At 47.1% G+C, this 15374-nt stretch overlaps 1 protein-coding gene across 3 annotated transcripts in view; it reads right to left on the reverse strand.

Moving 5' to 3' along the window:
- Window positions 1-15374, reverse strand: part of HNF1B (HNF1 homeobox B) — a 49612-nt gene continuing 34238 nt past the window's right edge. For 2 of the 3 annotated variants that reach the window (XM_014608097.3, XM_014608094.3), the window contains exons 6-9: window positions 11919-12051; window positions 10465-10656; window positions 8523-8641; window positions 1-3576 (exon numbers count right to left, since the gene is read on the reverse strand). In XM_014608097.3, the coding sequence (XP_014463583.1) occupies window positions 3556-3576; window positions 8523-8641; window positions 10465-10656; window positions 11919-12051 (465 nt within the window). In that variant the 3' untranslated portion in view covers window positions 1-3555. Of the gene's footprint in view, window positions 3577-8522; window positions 8642-10448; window positions 10657-11918; window positions 12052-15374 lie in introns of all 3 variants that reach the window. The other variant, XM_014608095.3, reaches the window with a different exon arrangement.

Consider the following 15374-nt stretch of genomic DNA (forward strand, 5'->3'; position numbering starts at 1 on the left):
TGAGGCAGAAAACATGGTATTTAATTATATTATACATTAAATTAAATTCCATTCCAAATATCGCCTTCAAATTCAAAATGACTTTTTATTTGTCTTATGTTAATGCCTACTAGTCCCAGTAAGGACTGGGGCTCTGCTGTGCTCAGCATTGCACAAACACAAAGTCAAGGGTGGTCCACTAGCCCAAAAGAGAGAATCCCTTATTTTTATCTTTGATTAAGCTGTTCACAGGGAAACTCTAATGATCTTTACTTTTCAAAATCACTCGCAGAGTTTAGGGGGTCAAGCATGAGCTGCAAAAGTTTCAAAAGTACTTAAGTGATTGAGGAGCCTTATGCTCAGTTAACAAAAGTATTTCACTGAACACCAGCAAAACTTTTGAAAACAAATCCACTTATGCTCCTTAAATCACTTACAGGCTTTTGAAAAGGTCTTTAGCTCATGTAAATTCAGCATTGTTCCACTGACTTCAGTAGAATTAAGTTGATTTACATCTGCTGACAATCTGACCCCGTATTCTCTTGTTCCTGTAGCAGGTGGTTGCAAGCTGGGAAGATGTGGGCCATCCTACTGTTGCTTTTGAAGGGATGAAGAAACGGTCCCCTCCAAACTCAGAGTGAGTGAGAATGATGTGGAGGATTTGTTATCTGTGTCACTCTTGCCTGCTACTGGTGGACCATCTGGTCTGCTTTCTAAGAAAGACTGGTCCCACGGAAGGTAATGGAAGTTTTGTTGCTTCCTTCAAAGCAAGCAGGGCTAGACCCTAAGCCTTCTGTTGAAGGGAAGATGGAAGGCATGATAGAAAATGGTTAGCTCCCAGAGAACATCATCTAAAGACCTCCTGCAAATAAGCTTCTTGCTGATCTTCTCCCTTCTTCTGGGTCAGTCCTGGGGCCAGTTTTATTCAACGTCTTCATCAACAACCTGGAAGATGGCAGAGTGCACCCTCAGCAAGTTTGTAGATGACACCAAGCTGGGGGGAGTAGTAGATACACTGGAGGGTAGGGCTAGGATTCAGAGTGATTTAGACAAATTGGAGGATTGGACCAAAAGAAATCTCATGAGGTTCAATAAGGACAAGTGCAAAGTCCTGCACTTAGAACAGAACAACCGCATGCACCAATCCAAGCTGGGGCTGACTGGCTGGACAGCAGCTCTGCAGGAAAGGACCTAGGCGTTACAGTGGACAATCAGCTGAATATGAGCCAGCAGTGTGCCCTTGTTGCCAAGAAGACTAATGGCATACTGGGCTGCACTGGTAGGAGTGCTGCCAGTAGGTCAAGGGAAGTAATTATTCCCCTCTATTCAGCAGCGGTGAGGCCACGTCTGGAGTCCTGTGTCCAGTTTTTGCCATCCCACTATGCAAAGGATGTGGACAAGTTGGAGAGAGTCCAGTGGAGGGCAACAAAAATGGTTTGGGGAAAGAAAAAAAATGGTTTATGAGGAAAGACTGAGGGAACTGGGATTATTTAGTCTAGAGAAGAGGAGACGGGGGGATTTAATAGCAGCCTTCAACTACCTGAAGCGGGATTTGAAAGAGGATGGAGCTGGACTGTTCTCAGCGGTGGCAGACGACAGAACAAGGAGCAATGGTCTCAAGTTGCAGCAAGGGAAGTTGAGGTTAGATATTAGGAAGAACTTTTTCACTAGGAGGGTAGTAAAATACTGGTACAGGTTACCCAGAGAAGTTGTGGAAGCTCCATCCTTGGCAGTTTTCAAAACCCGATTACACAAAGCTTTGGCTGGGATGATATAGTTGCAGGTGGTCTTGCTTTGAGCAGGGGATGACCTCCTGAGGTCCCTTCCAACCCTAACTTTCTGTGAGTCTATGAATAGCATTCTCTTTTCTAAACACCTCCAGTCTACAAATAAAGAACAGTCCAATATAGTAGCTGTATTGATTGTCATCAGTGAAAGCAGGCACTCAAATATACCCATCTCAACTCCTTCTTGATCACTTCTCAGCATAGATCTTTCTGTCTTGGGCCCAGACTGTCACACTCCTACCCACAAGCAACAGTATCTCATGCTGTGAGTTGTCCCACTAAAAGGGATTGCTCATAGAGCAAGAGATTGATCCTGCTGAGCCAAGGTAGGACAATTAGCCAACGTCTCTAGCTGTTTGTGTGAACCACTCTTGAACTCACAGCACTAGAGACGTTCCATCCAAGTGCAGAGAAGTGAGAGCTACCAGCAAGTTAGAACGTAGCATTAAGAAGACAAGGGTGACCCATTTATTGAAAGAGGTAAGGTTAACAAAGTTCACCCTATTCCAATTTACAATGTAAAATGGAAATCAGACATGGGCCCGCTCCCTACTTCCCACTTCCTTCTCTGAGAAAAGGAAGATCGGGGCATCTAACCCCCTTGGCAGGTATAGGATGTTCCTACCAAATATACCATCTTATGCACCCATTCAGATCGTAGCAGCAGTTTCCAATGGAAACTACACACCCCTGAAAAAAGGAAGACTCCAGAAATGGCCTACATGTCTCACTACACCCATGTGAACTCTTCTCCTCCCTTGCCTAGCCTCAATCAAAACAGCAAAAAGAAAATAATAATAGTCGAGATCCGCATGTTGATAGTAGTCACCAAATGGATCGTGCCAGTCATGGCTGCTGGGTAGCAAGTCACTGGGTCACTTATTTCATCCCTGGTCCTTCCTCAAGCGTGGGCTCCTATTAGACAGGACTGTTGACTGTGCTGCAGCTTGTCGGCCTTTAGTAGCAGCTCTGCAGAGGCGCGCAGTTGTGTCTGTCCTCTGGTCGAGCGGCCAGTGCAATGCTGGGGGACTGACACCCTTGAGTATGGCCAGGCCTCTCCTTATGAATTCACTCATTGAAAGAAAAAGAAAACAAAAAAGGGAAAGAAAACCAAAAACCTCAGCTCTGACCTTTACAAAAGGAGAAATATGAGAATTTTGGCCAATATATACAGGTGGGGAAATTGCACTTAATTACAGTAGTTTACATCCATTGGACACAATTGACTGTTTTCATATAAATCTCTATGTATAGGTGACAGTGAAAGGCTTGGGGAGGACGGAAGCTTATCTGTATTTACAGGGTAGTTGGCTCAGTTCAACAGCACAGGTGATTCCTCCTTCCAAATTCTAAGTAACAGATCCAAGTCTCTCACCAGTCCCTTTGGTGGAGAAATATAAGTTAAATAGCATTGATCTTCCTCTCCTCTTCTGCCAGTTCTCAGTCAGTTTTGTTCTTATTTTCTCACAAAAGGCAACAGCCTCTAGAAGGCAAATACTTAAAATCCTCAAGACACGTCCTTGAAATACTGTGCGAAGGGAAGGAAGAGCACGGTCTCTGGGATGAGGCACCTTGTGGACAGAGCTTTGCTCCTGTCCAGTTGCAGAAGGTTGGCTATTCGTTGCAAAACTCCAGCTCTTTTTCAGGCGAATCGGCTCTTCGCTATGGCGCTAGACAAGCTGGCTGAGCTCCTCTATAGCAACGCTCCCCAGACTTGGTTGGTTACCGGCGTGATGTTGTGGAAAATAAGCTCCGGTCGCTAGGTGCAAAAGCAGTGAGGTGTGGAACATCACCAGGCTTGCAGGGGGCACTAGGAGAGAAAGCGGGAGAGAAGCAGGAGATGTGATTTAGAGAGTATACATGCAGCGTTACCACGTGCAAAGCAGGGGAACAGGATGCCTTTTAATGGCCATCAGGAATGAGCTTTCAGGGCCATTCTAGCATTCATAAAACTCTCAATGCAACAGAGTCACTAACTCACATGTCTGCTTCCACAACCCTAGGGCAGCCAAATTTGCTAGCCTGCATGGGATCTGCAAGGTGACATCAGCTGATACTCCCAGGATTTCTGCAGCAATCTCTGAATCCAAGCAGATCTACTACTATCCTGGAGCTCAGACCCACCTCTCCTCATTTCCCCCTTGCTCCATTCAATGCTCCAAGGTTGCAGCCTCGGGCCCACAGCTTTTACCCAGAGATTTCCATGAGACACAGCACTGAGGTGGTAACTGAGGGGCCCTGTGAAGCCTAGACCCAACTGCCAAAGTCGATGGGACAATACTGATTCACCGGGTGCTGGACTGTGCCCAGGGCCTCTGGCACTGCAATAGGGAACATGCAAAGGGAGAAGTGTTTTCTTGCCAGATCCGACCAAATAAAGCGCCTATTCGTGCCCAGCCTGTTGGAGAAGCTGTTCCGAGACCAGTTTGTTCCCCTTTGCCAGGCTGCCAAGACCAGCGAAGCGTATGCTGATCTGCCGACCGAGTAAATGCAGTCTCACGAGTTGAAAGCTGCTTGGGGGGGCAAGGTCACATTACAGGCCAGGAGTCATTACCAAGCAACGGCTTTTCTGTGACTCATGCGGAGGGAGTGGAGGGCTCGGTCTCTAGTAGACAGGGGTCCGCCGGCAGCCTTGGCAGGGAATGGAGAGAGGAGCTTCCATCTTAACTGGATCCTTCTGCACGGGGTAGACTCGCACCTTGGCAGACATCTCGGTCACTGACTGCCACTACCTCTGCTGCATGTGTTTGGTGGCTGCATTCAGGACTCAAGTTCTGCTTTTTGCACTCACACTGACATCGCCTCCATTCAAATCGAGAGGAATTGCTTTGCACGTCACTACGCTTCTTTGGGTTTCTACGCCCTTTTGCTCCATTTACCGTCCCTCCTCCAGGCGTCTTCATGCCCTCAGCCCATTCCCAGCAAGATGCCTGTCTTATGCCACAAACAGCTCCAAGGACTGAGAGTACTATGCAGCAAACACAGACACTTGGGTGAGGCAGGGCAAGGCCGTACCCTAACGTGCATGACCTCTGGTAGCACTGCCCAATAGCTGCTACCTCCTACACCTGGCCTTGGCAATTTCTCACCTCTAGATCTCATGAGCCTTCACTCCTGAGTTTCCCCCATGCCACATGGTCACCCCTAATGCACGTGCATGCACACACACTGCTCCTCAGTTTTTGGATTTTGGATGGAGGCCGGGAAGCTGCAGGTGACCTTGCAGGTTTCAGTGCACAGCAAACATCATAAGGCAGAGATAAGGAGACGCCAAGAGGCTTCTATGACCTGTCATTAGGGATGGGCTCCGGGGCTATCAGATGTTTGCTCACATAATAAAATGGTGGCTCAGGCTTAAGTGTTGTCAGAGGAACTGGGAGTTATTTGCCCCTTCCAAGTCTAAACATAAACAGCTGATAAGAGATCAGCAGCTCATGCTCAGAGTGAAGGTGAGAGAGCCCTGCCCAAAGGGGTGGCTTAGAGGAAACGGTTCTGCTCGGGGGACACCGAGTGTGTCCCCCTTCCTAGCCCTGAGGGAATAGGAAGGCCAACTAAGCACTGCGGCTGGCCCAGATGGAGACAGAGGGAGAGACCTGCTCAGCTGAGAGAGGGAAGATAAATAGTGGATGGATTATATATGACATCTCTCCTTGGAAGAAGAGCTTAACTTCTGGCAAATGCTCCAAGTCTCAGTCAGCATCTCAGGATGTGGCCCACAGCTTGAGACTATGGAAAGATTCCCGCTGGACTGAATCCAGGCCCAGATCTTCACAGGTGCTAAGGTACCTAACTCTCAACTGATTTCAGCAGCAATTTCCATCGGCATCCAACTCACTTTTTGTTAAAAGCAGGGGTGAGCAATTCAACGAGTACTCGGTGATACTAAATTATTTCTCACCCTTGCCTTTGAGATCAAGCTGCATTTGCAAAATGGACAGTAGAAAACCAGGACTCTATGCAAGCCCCAACATGGAGCGCTGGGGCAACGGAGGGTAAAATTCATCCCCATAGCCAGAGCCTCACATCAGGCTGATCCAATGTGTGCCCCTTATGGTGGGCTTCAATGGGTCTTCAGTGCCTCACAGTCCTTGCTTGCACATAGACACGTTCCTTTCTGCACTCAGTCCCACGAGCGGGGGCCGGCTTTCTGGATGGCTGACACTGCTGGCTTATTATGCTCAGGGTTTGCTTGCCCTGGATAACCTACCTCTAAAAAATTAAACTAGAGGAGTATGGAGAAGGGGGAGGCAGGGAAAAGAGCGGCTTGATTATCTCAGCCAGCTCTGCTTCAAAGCCAGCAGATCGCTTTGCGTAGCAAAGGGCACACGCCATCCCCAGGCCTAGCAGGCAGCGTTGTGCACTATTTTGATTAAAAAGCACATTTCCTGTATTCCGAGGGCTTGTTTCAACAAGCAAGCATCAAAGTCAACGAGGGGTAGGACAGAATAATTAATCAAGGGAGAGGATAGGGCTGAGCGCACACCAGATGGATTGATAAAGCCTTTCAAAGGAAATGGTATTCCCGAGGAGTGCTGATGTGCCTGATTGCCCGACTGATTGAGATTTGTGGGCACAGATAAATGTTTTCCCTGCTCACTACAAAGAGTGGGAAACCTAACAGGAGTCGGAGGGCAGTGGGGTTGAGAATTACACTTTCACCTTCCATTTTGTGAGAGAAAAGGTTTGCGTTGGGTCCCACACCGGCAGAGGGATTGGGCTTTGGTGAGTCTTTATGGACTTCCATGCAACTATGCCAGCGCATACCCACTAGGAATTTGACCTGTGGACTCCAGTGAAGCTGGATGGGATGTATAACTGGTCAAATCAATGCAGCTATGCAGATTTCCATCAACTCAATGAGAATCTGGTCTGCTCATCACTGATTCTGCTGATTTACAACGGGATGTAGCCCACTGTACTCAGTCTTACACCGTTCCATTTTTTCCCTGGAATGAATAGAGTTGTCTCTGCACCATCCTTGCAGTGTAACTTAAGGGCATCTATGAAAACAAAGCTGTGCAGCAATTCCAAGCATTATTTGCTTTATGTTCGCTGCCGAGATTTTTCTCCTTCCCACTGTCAGCGATTAGCAAGAAGGTTTATCTGAATGCAAGTTCAAGGTTGTCTCCTATTTATCTAGCAATCGATAAGGGCCACATATTTCCCACAGTCCCCAGAGCTGGCTTTTTAAAAAAGGGGCTATTGTCTGAGTTGGATACTAATGACATAGGGCCTGATACAAATATACATCTTAAAAAATTGGGGGGTTGGAGGTCCAGAGTCTCATCCATTAACCTCAGTGAAGCAAGGCGCGTTTTGATCAGCTGCAGACCCACACAAGGATTTTCAAGGAGCTCTGGTGGTTTACATCAGATCAGGATCTGGCTTCAAAGCCTGATCTCTTCTACACTCCTGCACTTTTAGAGTAGTGTGTCTGGATTTAACAGGGACTCTAAATGTGCCCCAGTTTACTGAGATTAGAATCTCTCACCTGCATTTAGAAATGGTCTCTATTAAGAGAGTCAGGGGAAAGTTCATTTGTTTCTAGGAAGCTAAATCAACTTCAATAAAGTTATGCCAGCCTGGACTTTGCTGCCATGATCACAAAGGCATAAATGCTGCACGTTCCTAAACAAGTCACAATTAGCCAAGGGAATGGGGAGATTACTCAAGTCATCTTCATGCTAGTCACCCGTGGGGTCAGGTTTTTTTAAAAGGAAACAAATGGAATTACCACGGGTGACAGGGGCTGGATTTACAGCTTTGGAGACCCAAGTCCTTACATATACATGGATGAGTGAATCACCAGCACAAGCTTTCCCCTACACTGTTCTGTCAATGTGACTCTGTTGTGACATAGGGTCATATACCCCAGACCCCAACCATTTGGAGCCAGTAAATGGCCATATGATAAATGGCGTAGACATCTGTCCATTATATTACAACCCTAACCACCAATCTAGCTCCAATAGGGCATCTACCTTCTACTGCTTCTATGCTACACTGGTATTTAGTCCCGGACATCAAACACTGAGCAAGCAGAAATGCAAGGTGGCACTGATCAGCATAAAGGAATGGGCGGATCTATTCACTGCCCAAATGCACGTGCTCAACAACCATTAGCAGTGGCAGCAGTTCGACATACCCACTGAGAGAACTCCCCCGGAACCATTTACAGGAAAGGAAGCCCACCTGGCTTTCTTTTGCAACCTGTGACTTTTCTGTTCACGACTGAATCTTGTTGTGCGCAGTTGGGGAAAAAACATTGCAACACATTCAGCAGAACCCATTTATAACCACAGGGGCAAAGGGGATGGTCTGAAAAGACTGGGGTTGTTATTTGGCTTTGATTCAGTGAGTTATGGGCTGAGCAGACACAGGAGCTGAGCTGGCTTGGCTCCAGCTTTATCTTTCTCCACCCCGAAGTATGGGGTTGGGCAGATAAATGATTCAAGGCAAAATCCTGGTCCTTGTGGTTTCAAAGGGCACTTCGCCATAGACATCCATGCAATGAGAATGTCACCCTGTGGGTTTAGCCCATCTCCTGTGTACCATGCACGAACCTGAAATAACAGCTATAAACAGTGCATTGTGCAAACAGTCGTTCCTTTTACAGCGAACCATAATTGACTGAGAAACGCAGCTTTCTTATCCACTCTATGGGCAGATTCTCTCTCTGCTGTTCTGACACAAGCAGAGAGCAACACTCATGTGATTACTGCAGACTGACGACGTGATCAACACATGTGCCGTTACCTGTTTACTGGAAGACATATTGGTTAATGTGCTGATGCTGCTGGTATCTGTGACCACCATAGCTGATGGAAACCGGGAAGTGTGGGAATACTGGGGAGGCTCCTGCTTGTGTGCATACACTACAAAAATGAAGGAGACAGACAGTCATCACATGAGCAGCTACAGTCATTGAACAAAGCAGTCAAACGAGAAGCACCAGCGCACTTTTAAAACCGAAGGAACCCTCTGCACCCTCCTTCGAACCCTGCAGAGTCCACCCCACTGCTGAGCAGCAAAGGCACATGCAGGAAAGGGGGCAGGTATGATGGACAAGATCACCAAAGGCAGGGTCAGATCCAGCAGGCAAAGGTGAAGTCCATGGGAGTTTCACTTCCTAAACCGATGGAGACTGGTAACAGTTAAGGAAAGCAAAGGGAATGCCTCCAGCAAGCTCTTGGGCCAGCTCAAAAGTCTGAAGGGACATTGTGTCTACATCTCCTTGTCCCACACATTTCCAACTTGCTGGTGCTTGGTTGGGCTGGCTGAAAACAGTTTGATGGAAAACTGTGTGATTTGACTGATTTCCCTTGCGAAACACCACAGTGGTGTTGGGAATTAGAGTTTGGGTCCATTTGTCTCTCTGGGCCTGACCCTCCAGACAGACTTCAAGCCCCAGCACTATGCAACTGCCCTGACACTGCACCCTTGGTGAATGGAGGCAGCAGAGATTTCTGTTAGTTAACAAAATATAAGGACAGGTTGACTATAAGACTATAGATGAATCAGCTACAACCTGCCAATCACTCTTTCCAGAGCTGTAGCACATGGAAGTCTCAGCTGAAGAAAATACCTAAAGCAGTCAAATCTGGGCCTTGATTTGCAGAAGATGGGATTAATTCATCCTCACCCCTTGATTATTTCAAACCCAGGCCTCTTTTCCCTCTGTGCAAGGTTTGTGTAAAAGAAAATGGTGAGGACTGCCAAGGAGACTTAGTAACTCCTGCTGACTTTTTGTCACTGCAGTTGAAACCCCCGGCCAACACCTTTGTTCCTTAGATCTGTCTGTATTTTCTCTCCGGTTTGTGGAAGTTCACAGAGTTCTTTAACCTGCTTAAACCAATTTTCCATCCCCTGCCTGCCCCCTACCCCAATAACCCTGAGATGTTCAGTGCACCTTGAAATGGTTTTACTATTAACTGTGCTTAAAGAAGAGTCCAGCCTTTCCTGGGCAGAGGCACAGGCAGGCTTGGGATGCAAACACAGCTTCCTGGAACAAATTCCATTCTGCCCCAGAGTAAATTCACTCATGTTATTCTAGCTTTACTCCTGTGACCAAGACAAGAATTTGGCCCTCGGACTTAGAGACAAAGGATGAAGGAGTAATTCTGTAGAGAGAGAGGAGGTCCACGTGGTTTTTGGAGGCAAAAGCAGAAGCAGTTGTGAGGAAGGAAGAATTATAGCCAAGTGAGAATGGATAGCATCCACTGTGCTAGGGTTACAGCAGCCAAGTTTCCTCCCCTCTCCATATCTGCTGGAAGGGGTATACAGAAGAAAACCCAGTTCACAAGGAAGAGGTTCCTCTCCTGCTTTCCCTCCTTGAGTTTTCATAGGGCGAATCTACTCTGCATCCCACAGCTGTGACTGAAGCTCATGTAAACGCACCCAAGCTAGATATAAGCTCCATATAGTCACAATAGCATGGAGCTTGGGGGAAGCTCATTACCCAAGTACAGTGCCAGGCAGGTTCTGCACCCCAAAATGAACTGCTGTGGGTACTGGGTGGCCACTGTAAGACCCACAGTCACCCCTTTCAACTGCAGCATGGATGGAGTGAGGACCCAATTGGGTACATGGCAGGGGAGTGGGGAGGGAGCAAGCAAACTGCATTCAAAAGTATTTTGGACTCTTTACAATCACAGGCACTTCGTTGGGTCCCTCAACAAATACCTGACAAGATCCTTACTGTGTGAGTTCTGTAGCTGAGTCACCGTGGCCATAAAAGGCTGCTGCGTCATATGACTGGGAGACTGCTGCATGAGAGGCTGCTGATGTGAACTGTGCAGCTGCTGGGAAAACTGGACCGGCTGCAAAGCTGCTAAACTTCCGGCAACACTGTTGATGACAGGTACGCTCTGCGCTTGGGAGGTGTTCAGACCTGCCAGGAGAGAGAACAGGACAGTGAGCAGAGACATCAGTGCTAGCACACTCAGAGGGGCTGCTCCAGGAGAACGAAAACAGAGGAGAACACCATCCTGCAGCTAGAGGTACCCAAGTGGGTGTCTCCGTTTCTCTCCGTACCACACCAGAGCACACAATAGATGCTTGCAGAAGAAAAATCAAATGGTTTCCCTTCAACCATGGGCCAGTGCAACCACTTCACTTCCTTCTGAACCTGGTGGGTAAAGGCCACACAATTACAATGGTCAGATTTGGAAGTGAAATAAGTCATCGTATCCAGTTGGATCTGCAGAGAAATGGGGAGCGGGGGTTTACTTCTGCCCAGTGAAGTTACCATATCTTCTCACAGACAACATGCACCATTCCCCTCCACAGAAAAAAACCCAGCCCCCCCGCCCAAATCAGGATGCATGTATGAAGCAGGAAAGCTGATTTTCTAACTGAGATAGAAGCACCCTGCCTTGACACTGCTCCACAGAGCAGCAGCAGCTGCATTACTATTCAGGCAGCTGAGGGAGCCAATTGACTTAATGGCTTGTTGTTCTGTACTCTAGCGGTGTTAACAATCCTCTCTCCCTTTTAATGATCTTGATGTTCGACTAAGCAAAATAACCTTTCTTAGGGCAGTTTTGCTGTCTGCTAGCTGCTTCTGGTCTCTCTCCTTTTTCACAGACTTGGAGACTCTTTAGCTCCTTTCAGAATTACAGATCCATTCATGGAAAGACCAGGCTTCAGCAACAGCTAGAGTTCCAGCTGTAGTTAAGCAGAAAAGTCAGCTGAAGATTAGGCTCTGTCCTTGCTCTATGCAGCCATAACAGTGGAAATTTTTTTCTACCTTTCAAAACAAGGTGCACATTATGTATGAGGTGTGTTGTATGTGAGAAAATATGGTACAGGCAACACTCGCCATTCGTGGGGGATACATTCTCGTATCCCCCGCGAATGGCAAAATCCGTGAATAAGGCACTGCATTCATGAACGCAGTGCCCCCCGGCAGCTGTGAGGGGGGCATGGCTCTGGCAGAAGCCAGACGGCAGCAAGCGTGGAGCTCCTGAGGAGCTCCAGTAGGTGTTTAAAGTGTATTTAAAATGCAAGTTTGGCATTCATGAATATTTGAAACCGTGAATGCCAAACCCACAAATAACAAGGGTTTCCTGTACTTCTAACCCAACCAGGTTCAGGGAGACAGAGTCCCGTTGACAAGAGCACACCTGAAGTGCAGAGGGGCAGAGCACTTACTTTGCGCGATGGCCATAACTCCCGAGAGCGGCGTCATGATGAGGTTCTGGGACTGCTGGGGGTTGTGATGGGACAGGCCGTGGATGTTGGTCAGGGTGCTCACAGGAGGCAGCCCGCCTCCCGACACGGAGATCTGTCAAGATAGAGGAAGGGCAACAAGCATCAGAGACATGTGCTGCACAACGAAATAACCGCTACAAATTTAAGGCTGTCTAGACAGCAACTGCTCCCTCCATCTGTGACTTAACTGGTTCAACAGTGAAACCTTCCCCAGAAGAGAGAAAGAAATAAAGGGTGAGAAGGGAAATTACCCAATGACTAGTGACAAAGTGTGAGGGAATCCAAAATTCAATCAGACTGTGGGCTACTTGCAGCAGGGAACCACTTTTTTACGCTGTGCTTGTAGTGTGGGGCCCTGGGTCCAAGGGCTAAGGCTTCCTAAATACTAGGCAAATCCAAATAATGAATAAGAACCGCAAATGAAATGCCAGCTCCAAATCTGGGATCTTAACTCTTCCCAGTAGCTGAGGTGTTGTGCTTAGAGCTCCAGCTCCTGGAATCACATGAGGGCGAGAGATTTGCAGCATCATTTTAAAAAAGCAAAAATGTCCAGTCCGCAGAATTACAGAAGGTGGAAAATATGAATTCGAAAAGGCTACAGAAATGAAAGTAAAACCATCTGAAATGCACTTTTCAACATTTTATGATGATTTCTAAGCCAATTTTTAGGGCAGATCAGGGCTGGACTGGTGATTTTTGAACCGTTTCAGGAGGCAGTATGGGAACAGGCTAATTGTTCTAGGAACGTTAGCTAAGGGCCTTTGATCACTTATGCCCGAATTCAGCAAAGCTCTCAGATAAACGCCTGCCTGACTTTAAGTGCATGAATAGTTCTTCGGACCTTAGCCAGACTCCTCCCATACTTAAAGCGAGATGCACACAGACTTGCTATCACAGTACCAGAACACATGCAAGCTTGTCTTGGTTGAAAATGTGGGGTTTTCACCAGTGCTTCTTAATTGGGGTTCCCACCACAAGCAGACTAAGATCCTTCATTAAAACTGGTGCAATTATCAGCACTGAACAGCCCCAACATTCATGGGAGCATAAGGTGCTCAGCCTCGAGGCTTCGGCCACTTGGGTTTCGGTGTCTCCTTTCCCATTTAAAAGGACCCGGTCGGGCGCCAGGTGTTAAACTGTTAGATGCTGGTCCCAACTGGCCTGTTTATTTTGCACACGTGGGTGCAAGATAGGCCCGGTTGTAACCGAAACAAACAAATCACTCAGGAGCGTGAGTCATATTTCCTTATCCAGTATTTTCCACTTTCAAAGTTTCTTCAAGGCCAGATTATACCGCCCCAGGTGTGCAAGTCAAACAAGCCACCCTGGGACCCTGCACTGCTCACTTTGTAGCTTGGACTACTTTCAAGATGAGATTAGAACCAAAAAAACTTGAACTAAATGAAGGGAGCCAGAAATCATGTGACCAGCAAAGAATTCAAACCACATCATAAAAAACCAGTCCCCAGCGAGTTCTCCAGTACTGCCATGGTTAAAGGCAATCTAGGATCATAAAACAGTGACAAGCCTGAAGTACTGACAGCCTCAATAACATGCATCTTGGAGAGGAATAAAAAACCATTAAAGGGCAATGATTTTCTTGGCTGTTCTTGGTTTGATCTGGGATAATAAAAGTTCATGTTTGCTGACTAGAAACCACAGCCTACAGCATATTTTTACGAAATGGCTTGCAAGCGCTGGCTAGCTCTGCTGAAGAGATGAGTGATAAGCCGGCAAAGGTAACAGCTACATGTTAATTGGGGAATGTAATTGGAGATGGCGCTGGGCATTGTACCTTTGGTGGGGCTGGTTGAGCACTAATGTACAGGTGGGCAAAAGCTTTTAGCATTGTACACACCACTCCTACCGCTACCTAAGTTGGTTCCAGTTCTGCTTTCACCCAAGCATCTTGAGGCTTTCTTCCCATGCTTGCTTCTCACTCCTGGGAGGAACTTGCTCCAAGGACAAACCCATCTCAACATCCCCCTCTAACTAAACCCCCTCATTGCCTTGAAGCTTATGTCTGATGACAGTCGGTCAGACTGACCAACAGCTCGTTGTTGGCCTGTATCCACTTGTAGGTTTGTCTCATATGGCCTTGAAGGAAGGGCCATCTTCATGCATAATATACCATGGAGACCCCAAAGCATGGCAGTGATACAATGAAATCCATACATAACATCCAGTTTCAGGGGTTCAGCACTGCAGCAGAGGAGTCCTGGGCTGGAGAGGAAACGATGCATCTTAGACTGCATCGTCTTAACGTCATCCGGCCAGGTCAAGAAGGGAGCTACCAGCCTCTAAAGGGAATTATGTCTTACTCTCTCTGGCTGGAAGATGGACCCTTTCGACCAAAAACCATCAGGATCACAGAGCAAAGGAAAAAACAGGGAATTAAACAGGTTGACTGGAATGCAGGGAAATTGGGAGCTTCTGAAAATAAACCTGAAAACAGCTAAAACCACTGGGATTCATTCATCTCCAGTGTGCAGGGCTGGATTCGACTTTCACTTTCAGTAGCAAATAAACCTCCCAGGACGTCAAAACAACAAACGGATCTGTCAACAGCTCCCAAGACGTGGCATCTTACAACAGCAATGCCACAATGTTTGAGCTAAGATGCTTTCCCGTCTTCTCAAAGGAACGACTAACACCTTGCCCTGCCTGTTTTATGGCATGGATGCAGATACTCCTGGCCATTTATATTGATTTGCTTTTTTTTTTTAAATCTCCTCACAGCATCGCCTTCTTCCTCTGGATAATTTGCGTAATTACTAGTAAGATGCTGGTGAATTAACGCCCCCAAATTTTTGGAAGTGCATCAAATCTCAGCCTCGCTCTCTACTTTGCAAGGGGCCAACTCCAACATCCAGATCTGGGGACGCTGATCTAAGAAGGAATTACAAATTTGGGTACAAATTATGCGCGCCGGTTATTGTCGTGACCGTGCAGCTTCTTTCAAGGCTCTAGTTGGGGAAGTACCTGCAGCTTGTCTCATTGTCTTCACTTGTATATTTATAACACATAATGTGTGTGCATTAGACCAAGGCTAACCAAGGTAAAGTTGCCTTGCTGGGGCTACAGCCTCATAGTGCCCTGTAGGTCACAGAGGAAAATACACATGTGCGTACGTGTTAGTTGGGTATACATGAGATGGGGGAGAAGAGAGAGCAAGTTTGAGACAGAGGGAGAGAGAGGGGGGAAAGGGGCTTGCTTGCACAGAAACTGCTTCCCTGGTGAAACCTCAAACTTTGGAGGGCTTAAGAAAGAAAGGGGAAAAAAATAATGAATGAGCATTTTATCAGCACGCATGTCATCGGCAGCGAAAAACAAACAGTGATCCACCCACTGCGGTATATTTTACAAGGCATGCAATCAATAAAATAAGACCGGGCC

Source organism: Alligator mississippiensis, chromosome 14, assembly GCF_030867095.1.
Source record: "Alligator mississippiensis isolate rAllMis1 chromosome 14, rAllMis1, whole genome shotgun sequence".
Classification (NCBI taxonomy): Eukaryota; Metazoa; Chordata; order Crocodylia; family Alligatoridae; genus Alligator; species Alligator mississippiensis.